This window comes from Haemaphysalis longicornis, unplaced genomic scaffold, assembly GCF_048455015.1.
Source record: "Haemaphysalis longicornis isolate Haplotype H1 unplaced genomic scaffold, Haemaphysalis longicornis Haplotype H1 scaffold_1, whole genome shotgun sequence".
Classification (NCBI taxonomy): domain Eukaryota; kingdom Metazoa; phylum Arthropoda; class Arachnida; order Ixodida; family Ixodidae; genus Haemaphysalis; species Haemaphysalis longicornis.
In genome coordinates, this window is record NW_027526203.1 from 8,024,854 (window position 1) to 8,034,466 (window position 9,613).

The 9,613-nt window shown below is 47.1% G+C and overlaps 1 protein-coding gene across 1 annotated transcript in view; it reads right to left on the bottom strand.

Annotated features, from left to right (window-relative positions):
* Window positions 1–9,077, bottom strand: part of LOC144175984 (adenosine deaminase-like) — an 89,220-nt gene extending 80,143 nt beyond the window's left edge. Inside the window, exons 1-2 of the mRNA XM_077705208.1 lie at window positions 9,022–9,077; window positions 6,808–6,930 (exon numbers count right to left, since the gene is read on the bottom strand). Coding sequence (XP_077561334.1) covers window positions 6,808–6,930; window positions 9,022–9,077 — 179 coding nt within the window. The remainder of the gene's footprint in view (window positions 1–6,807; window positions 6,931–9,021) is intronic.
* Between the last annotated feature and the right edge of the window lie 536 nt (window positions 9,078–9,613).

Below are 9,613 nucleotides of genomic sequence, written 5' to 3' on the forward strand. Positions count from 1 at the left end.
GTACAGCAACATATGTTTGAAATATTTGAGCGTCATTTCAATAAAACTAGATGCGAGCCTCCGAATGGTGGCTGGTGTGTCCATCTGTTTGTTGTTGTTTCGCTGTGTAGCGTAAATATTTACTTTTCTATTGTTTTCATTTTAAAGCTTTCTTCATTTTTGCTAGTATGACTACGTACAATAGAAGCATGCATAATCGTGGGATGCTTCATGTATTTGCTTATGCGTACACAGTTATAGGCCTCCTGCGCTGCCCAAGGGGCGCTGCGCAAGCGGCTTCCGGGCAGTACTTCCGGGTAGTACAAAGCTGCGCGGGTTCCATAGGATCGCGTGTTGACAGAAGCAAAAGGAGCTCGATGTTCCCGATTGTTCTGCGACATGGTCACCAGCCCATCCCCGACGAGTCCGGTCACTTCCGGCGATCAACCTGGCATTAAGGGGAAAAGCTTTGCAGCGCTAAATGCGTTTACAGAGCCGACGAAAGTGCCGGGAAGGTTTGAAGTTTTGAAGGTTTGAAGAAGGTTCGCGGACCGTTTGAAGTCAAACTTCTACTTTAAACTAATACTGTAGGTGACAAAGACTTTTCAACAACAGCCGATCAAAAAAGAAGAGTTACGCAATCCGCGATGATCACGCTTTAAAAAGCCAGCGAGTCCGACGGAGCGCTGGCTCGCCGGCTGCGGTGCGCCGCTCTTTTGCACACCTGCGCACTATGCGTGCACTTTCATTAAACAGTGCTCGTTTGCGTCGCCGTTACGAATACATGGTGCAGCGTTAGCTTGACGTTTTGTTGCGTGTTTCAGTGACAAAATGTAGCGAGCGTCAGAAGCATGAAATCTGTTTCGCGATTCATTTCATTTATTCATACTGGAGGCCAAGATGCTGGCCCATGCAGGGAGGGCAGTACAGAGCAAGAATTCAAAGAACGCATGAACAGGATGCTACCTATAACATGTCACAAAAATTTACAAATACTTGACTTAGCATAACCGCGACATAAGAACAACACAATAAATCGCAGTGGGGCAAAACGCCTTGCCCCAAAAACCCAGCACTAATATAACAGAACAGCAGGTAAATTTTTATAACGTACAAGTGGTCACAAGCCTAGGTTTAGATTATTCTAATTCATGAGGCAAGTAGTTTTCCAGTTCTTGTAAGAAGTTTCTTGATTGTTAAACCTTAAGGGGGAGGGAATTCCATTCGTTAATGGTACGCACAAAAAAACACTATTCATGTGAGAATTTGTTTTAGAAAATATTGGGGTAATAGAGAGGTTATGTATGTGTCTTGTTTTTCGGGCTTGAAGAAAAGTTACGTAACGAGGTAGTTTAAGTCCGATTTTCCCACTTATGATGCTATTCAAAAACTGGAGACGACAAACTTTGCGCCTGCGTTCTAGCGAACTGATTTTATTTCTAAGCATTAGTAAGGTTGGGGAATCCTGTCTTTTATATTTTCCAAAGATGAATCTAATAGCCTTTCTTTGTACACGTTCCAAATTCATGGTGTCCTTTTTAGTATGAGGGTCCCAAACAACCGTCGCGTATTCGAGTTTCGATCGCACGAAAGTGTTATAAGCTAACAGTTTGGTTTGTGCCGGTGCCTTTCTAAGTTTTCCCTTCAAAAACCACAATTTTCGCAAAGCTGCTGAACACGTAACGGAAATATGGTCTCACCAAGATAATTTATTACTAAATGTAACACCTAAATATTTGTATTTTTTAACTTCTGTTATGATTGTGTCATTTAGAACATAAGAAAATACACTAGGTTCTTTTTTCCGTGTTACCCGAAGCAAGACAGTTTTTTTAATGTTTATTTCCATACCCCAAAGTTTACACCAATCAGAAATTGCGATAACTGAATTTTGCAAACATGAGTGATCGTTTGGTGAGGCAATTAGTTTAAAAATGACACAGTCATCTGCAAATAGGTTAATATGCACATTATCAGGGATTTTGTTAGTTATGTCATTTATATAAATCAGAAATAAAAGCGGTCCTAGTACGCTCCCTTGCGGTACACCCGAAGTTACTTGACGGACACTAGAGGAACATTTGCTAATTTCTACAAACTGTTGTCTATGTCGGAGGTAAGCCTTAACCCATGATATGATATTTGAAGGGAGCCCAATGCACTCGAGCTTATGAATTAATTTTCCGTGGGGAACCTTATCGAACGCTTTACTAAAATCAAAAAATTCCGAAATTAGTGGCGGTAAACCAAGGTGTTCGGGGAAGCGAGAGGCCGCTCGCTTTCCTTGTTTGCTCACACTTTACTTAATTACGCTCTTGCATTATATATTCCCAGTTCGCACTTCATAGGCTAGAATGAGGGTCAGCAACGTTTTTAATTGTAGGGCCGAGTTGCATGCAGCCGACACGGCGGAGGGCTAGACGGCAAAAAAATCGGATGGTAGGGGGATGGGGGCTTTCAACGCAAAAAAAAAAGAAATAGGGAATTGCCAATAATATTGGACACTAATCTGGCGAAGTGTGAAGGTGGACGATTCAACTGGAAGCGACCAATTCTCTGTTCTTGTCTCGCTGCCTAACTCCATTTGAGGATAAAACTGGCGTGTCGGCGTTCAGATTGCTAGCGACGACCCCTGCACTAGAAGATAACCAACAGAGTCAGTGATGATCATATGTAAATATTCGGGTTCGCGCGCCGTGTAGGCGGCTGGCTGTAATGTTATGCAAATACAGAAGCACATCTTTGCAGGCAGCAGGCGTGCGATTTGGTGCTTGTTTGGCGTCCATTAATAGCGCTTAATAGGGGACTTCAATGCTAAAGTAGGCAAGAATCAGGCTGGAGACAAGGCAGTTGGGAACTATGGTCTGGGCTGTAGAAATAGCAGGGGTGACCTACTAGTTGAGTTTGCAGAACGGAATAACCTTCGCATAATGAATACTTTCTTCTGTGAACGGGAGAGTCGGAAGTGGACCTGGAGAAGCCCGAATAGGGAGCACAAAAATGAAATAGACTTCATATTATGCGATAACCCTGGCGTCGTGCAGGATGTGGAAGTGCTCGGAAGGGTAAGGTGTAGTGACCACCGTATGGTAAGATCTCGAATTAGGCTAGATTTGAGGAGGGACCGCAACAAGCTAGTACGAAAGAAGCAGATTAATGAGCTAACAGTAAGACGTAAAGTAGAAGAATTCAGGATCGCGCTGCAGAACCGATATTCCGCCCTTAACGAGGAAGCCGAGCTTACGACACAGGAAGCCAGCGACAACCTTACACGCATTATCACGGAGTGTGCAGTAGAAGTCGGGGGCACTATGGCCAAACAGGATACTGGTAAACTTTCACAGGAGACGAAAGATCTAATCAGGAAACGGCAAACCATGAGAATCTCCACCGCAGCTGACAGAATAGAACTAGCCGAGCTCTCGAAGTTAATCAATAAGCGTAAGACAGCTGACATACGGAAGTATAATATGGAGAGGATCGAATACGCTGTAAAGAACGGAGGTAGCCTGAAAGCAGTGAAGAGACGTCTTGGCGTGGGGAAAAATCAGATGTATGCACTTAAGGATAAGCAAGGCAATGTCATCACAAATAGGGATAAAATAGTCGCAGTGGCCGAGGAGTTCTATAGGGATCTGTACAGTAGCCGGGACATACAGGATAATGCCGAACGAGACAGTAGCTCAGAGGAGATAGACATCCCACCAGTAACGATCGAAGAAGTAAGGAAGGCTTTGAAAGAAATGAAAGGGGGCAAAGCACCTGGTGAGGATCAGATAACACCAGACCTCTTGAAGGATGGCGGAGAAATTGTACTTTAAAAACTGGCAAACCTGTATACGCAATGCCTAATGACCGCAATGGTACCGGAATCTTGGAAGAACGCGAACATCATCCTAATCCATAAGAAAGGCGACATGAAGGACTTGAAAAATTACAGGCCGATCAGCTTACTGTCAGTCGTCTACAAGGTATTTACCAAGGTAATCGCTAACCGAATCTCTGCAACCTTAGATTTCAGTCAACCTGAAGAACAAGCAGGGTTCCGTAAAGGTTATTCAACAATGGACCATATTCACACGATCAATCAGATGATAGAGAAGTGCGCTGAGTATACTGCACCGCTATATTTAGCCTTCATAGATTATGAGAAAGCATTTGACTCGGTCGAAACCCTAGCAGTCATTCAGGCATTACGGAACCAGGGGGTAGATGAGCATTATATAAGAATACCAGAGGATATCTACAATGGGTCTACAGCTACCATCATTCTCCATAGGGAGAGCAGTAAAATACCTATAAGGAAGGGTGTCAGACAAGGAGACACAATCTCTCCAATGTTATTCACAGCATGCTTACAAGAAGTATTCAGAACGTTGGATTGGGAACAGGTGGGAGTAAGGGTTAATGAAGAATACCTCAGTAACCTCAGATTTGCTGATGACGTTGCCTTGCTAAGTAACTCGGAGGACGAATTGCAAAGCATGCTTTCCGCACTGGGTGAACAGAGTAGAACCGTGGGCCTGAAAATTAATATGCAGAAAACTAAAGTAATGATCAATAACCTCGGGAGAGCACAGCAGTTTGAGATAGGTGGCGAGGCAGTGGAAGTGGTAAGCGAATATATCTACTTAGGCCAAGTTGTGACTCCAGATCCCAACCATGAGGCAGAGATAATTAGAAGGATCAGAATGGGGTGGGGTGCATATGGCAGGCATTCTCATATAATGAATAGCAGCCTACCATTGTCGCTGAAGAAGAAAGTGTATGACAGCGGCATCTTACCAGTACTCACCTACGGGGCAGAAACTTGGAGGCTCACTAAGAGGGTTCAACTTAAATTGAGAACGACTCAGCGGGCAATGGAGCGGAAAATGATAGGTGTAACATTAAGGGACAAGAAGAGAGCGGAGTGGGTCAGGGAGCAAACTGGTGTTAAAGACATATGAGTAGAAATTAAGAAGAAGAAATGGACGTGGGCAGGGCATGTAATGCGAAGGCAAGATAACCGCTGGTCATTAAGGGTAACAGAGTGGATCCCTAGAGAAGGCAAGCGTTGCAGGGGGCGGCAGAAAGTTAGATGGGCAGATGAGATCAAGAAGTTTGCGGGGATAAATTGGTCACAGTTGGCACAGGACCGAGGTAATTGGAGAATAATGGGAGAGGCCTTTGCCCTGCAATGGGCGTAGATAGGCTGGTGATGATTAATTTGTTTATTTGACGATATTGCCTCACCTACTCGCTAGTATACAAGTACCCTGCCGTTCGTAAATCGTGCGGCGTAAAAAGTTACGCAAGAATCATTTAGTTTGTGAAAATACAAAACAAAATTTCCACTCGTTCTCAAGGCGGTGCCAGGCCAGCAGTGTCAGGTGAGTCGGCTGCGCAATTCTTGCGTTCGCTTGCATGCTCCCGCTGAAGCAACCTTTTGCAGTTACCAGCAGCGTTCCGTGTCTAGCTACGTGAACTTTCCTTTGCCGACCGCATGCAAGAATAATGAACGGTAATGGTCCTCCAGAAGTTAGACCACCCGACCTGGCGATACTCTGCAACTCCGCGACGACCGCGATAGCTCGCTCAAAAGAAAGCCGATAAATCGGCTTCTTTTAGCGCATATTATTTTGTTTAGCCTCTGCAACTACTTCAAGGGCTATTTCATACAGTATGCAGTCATTTAAACGCGCCACAAAGCGATTAAACTAAGTACAACCAACTTTCACTCTGGCTTGTAATTAAAAACACATGGAGGGCGGCGAGGGTCGTCTGCTTTTGTACTACCCAGAGGCGTCGGCCACTAGGGTGGCTGCATGTCGCCAAAACTCCAGCGCAGGAGGCCTATAGGCTATATTTGAGGACCAACAAAAATAACCATTCGTTCCGTTTCGTTGGACACGCGGCATATTTTCGCAGCGGTCTTACGCCAAGTGTCGTGCAGATATGCAAATGCGCCTATGGATCAGTTCTTTTTGTTTCTCGGGTACTATTTGCTTTGTGCACGTCGACGTCGCAGGCAGCTGATCCGTGTACTGTCGCCTGCTTTTATTGGAGAAGGGGCGCTTTCTAAAATATTTCAGCTTGCATTCCCGCAGAACTCGTCAGCGGAATATTTCTATGAATATCGCAACTGTGAAGTTAATCAAACGCGGTAATTGTTTTGTATTAATTTCTCGGTTGTTGTTTAAATTGAGCCCCGTGGCGAACTGCTGTATATGTTTATTTTGTTCTTCAGAAAAAATTCCGCCGCCGCTACTAGGTGGCTCCACATGTTCACTTGAAACTGCAGTGCACGAGCCCCATATTTACACCACTGGTGGGGTAATACGTAGAGTTTCATACTAAAGGGAAATCTGGCAAACTAAACTACAGGGAAAACTAAAGGGAAATACTAGAGGGAAATCTGGCGCCACTGTCTAGGGGAGCCGCGCTTCAGCGAGCGTTCCGTCGTGTACCCGGCAGGTACGTTCCACTTGTCCTTGGCATGTCTCATCAACAGGCTGAAACGTTGGCTATGGCTGCAAAAAAGCAACAATATTACCGTAGATAGTTCATTAAATCTGTTTTGGTATTATAAAATTGAACCTCCAAAATGTCAGTAGTTTTTTAGAAGCTTAATGTACGATGAACAAAAAAAATGTTACTTTTTTATTGATTTTGGCTTCGAGACAAGAAAGAAGCCGTATGGCTAGCTAAGAAAATCAGGCGAGGAACGTCGCTAGCAGCAATTGCGCCGCCCACGGCGGCCCGCGACTGCAGCGACAGTATGAAACTCTATGGGGTAATATTTACCCTACTCAGTACTTGAAACGGGAAAAACCGGCACGCACTTACACGATGGTCCTGACGAAGTTGAATACTTCTTTGAGGTAATTCTCCAATGTGGTGCCCTCCTTAGGCTTCGTCTTCTCTTTGACGTCCTCTACACTGGTGTAGCCCAAGTCCAGTCCTTTTTTTCTGCGTGGAAAATTTCCATCAATGTCTAGTATCACCATGAATTGGGTGGACTACAACTAGTGGATGGTTCCAAAGTCCCTCTCTGTAAACATGCGGCTTAAACCAACGATTAAAAATATCCAGTGTATTTCAAGCCTATGAAGTAGTGTGACCAGTGACGCTGGGCGCACTATACAAGCAGCGCGCGAAACAAACACGTTGTTTGTAATCTGCAATTAATTGATTGTGGGGTTTACCGCGCCGAAGCTACATCTTGGCAATGAGGGGCGCCGTAGCGGAGGACTTCGAATTAACTATCATCACTTGGGGATCTTTAGCGTGCGCCGAAATCTAAACACATGGGTGTTTTCGCTTTTCTCCTCCATTTGAAAAGCAGCGACCGCGGCCGGGATCGAACCGTAATTTGCACGTGAGCGCAGTTGCTGCCTGTTAATTAGCTGAATGAAACACTTTTATTTACTAGTTTTTTTCTAGCGGACAAACATGGCGTTGTTCGTTACCTTCCCGTAGAGGCCCAAGTGCTGACAAAAGGCGGGAATCCTGCAATCTTTACAGCTTCACTGCGAATTACGTAATTGTGAAAAGTAGAAGAAACTCGGCCAAGTGTGAGTCGTCTTTTCAGGTAATTGTAATGTAATTTGTTGACATAGTTCTGATTACAAAAGTGTTACAGCCATCTCTTGTAGCTTTGCTACCCGCCGCGGTGGCTCAGTGGCTAAGGCGTTGCGCTGCTGAGCACGAGGTCGCGGGTTCGATTCCCGGCCGCGGCGGCCGCTTTTCTGATGGAGGCGAAAAGCAAAAACGCCCGTGTGTACGAGATTTCGGCGCACGTTAAGGATCCCCAGGTGGTCAAAATTAATCCGGAGCCCTCCACTACGGCGCGCCTCATCGCCTGCGCTGCGTCGGCGCGTTAAACCCCACAATCAATCAATCAAATCAATTTGTAGCCTTGCTCCCTTGTATGGTCATGTATAGGGACCGGTCACTGCTCAGAGGGCGCGACGAATAAACACTGTGGGAATCGCGGAGAACCACGGCCCGCGAATGTTCGGGCGAGACGCTTGTGCGCTGAAACCAGTCCGGCGCTCCGCTGTTTGTCGGCGCCCCCGAGAGATGGCACCACCAGTCCGCGCGGGCATAGGCATAGGCGCGCGGGCGGCGCGAACGTGTACGCGTGGGAGACGGGCGGAGTCTCGCCGGAGGCCCGGTCGGGGCAGGAACGGCACAACAGCGCGGTGATGTCGGCGGATACATATATCTCAGGTGGGAACTTTGTCGCGCGCCTCCCGTTCGCGGTCACGACCCGGACGGCGTGCTTCGGCACTACGGTCTACTGTGTTCTCGTATCGGCGAACCTCGCTGGGCTGCCGTAGGCATGGGAGCCCGCGTGGTTGACACGCCGGGAGCTAGCATGGTGGCCTACCCCAGAGTGCTGGCAAGGTCCCCGAGGAACCCTTCATATCCCACATGGCGCCCGAACGTGGGTCTCGTCTTCAGACGAATTCGAGGTTGCTAGCTCCCCGAGAAATGCGTTGCTGCAGTCGCAGCCCGCTACGCTTTGTCCGGAAGACTTCAGACGAAACGCCTCACACCAGTCGGTTGCAGGCAGACAGTTATGGTGCCCGATACAGGCGTGACGGCAAATGTATAAACCTTCCTGCACGCACCAGGCGGTACGTCAGAAGGATACCTCCGAGCACAGTAGTCGCGGCCCACTTGCGAGATGGGAGGTGGTACGTAGGCCTTGTTCCAACATGGCGGCGGGTCACCTTCCTTGTAGCGCCGTCCCCGCGCAGTCGTGCCGGCGGCGCCGGTTGAAGTTTCCCGCAGGCGCGGACACTACCGAGCGAGGGTGCGGTGTTTGGGAGTTCGCAAGCCGCACGATAAGCCCGCCGCTAGTGCGCTTCGAGTACGAGGCAGAGTGTTTGCCGATTTGACGCTGACACAGAGCGATGCAAAGTGCCGTCATGGTAATGTGTGCTGAACTCGCTAGAAGAATTGATGAACTAGAGGCTCTTTTGGAGGGTAAGATGGCTGACACGGTTGAGCAGGTCTACGCGGAGATCAAATGTGATGCTGACGCTTCAGCACCGGATCTCGCGTCGATGAAGGTTGAGGTCGATGGTCTGGTAGCTAGTGTTTCGCATCTTAACTCTCTTGTCGAAGAAGCTCGTGCTGAAAACAAAACTCTAGTTGCTGCTAACAAGGCATTGACTGCTCAGAATAATGCACTCACAAAAAGAGTCGCTGAGATGGAACAGTACTCTCGGATCAACAATGTAGAGCTGAAGGGAATTTCATGTCCCCAAGGAGAGGACTGCACGGCAATTGTTAAGGCCGTTGGCACAAAGGTTAGCTGTACCATTTCAGACACTGACATAGACGTCATTCACCGCGTGCCTACGAAGGCTGGAACAAGCCAAAACATTATTTCCCGTTTTTGTTCCCGCTCTAAAAAACAGGAATTCATAAGTAAACTGCGGAAGGCCCGCCTTAACACGAAGGACATTGATTACCCCGGACCAGATATCTACCCCGTCTACATTAACGACCATCTCACCCCTGATAACAAGAGGTTGTTTGCAAAGGCTCTGGCAATCAAAAAAAAGAAAGGGTGGCTTCACTTGTGGACCGACAATGGCCACATTAAAGCAAGAAAGACCAATGACAGTCGGGTATTCCG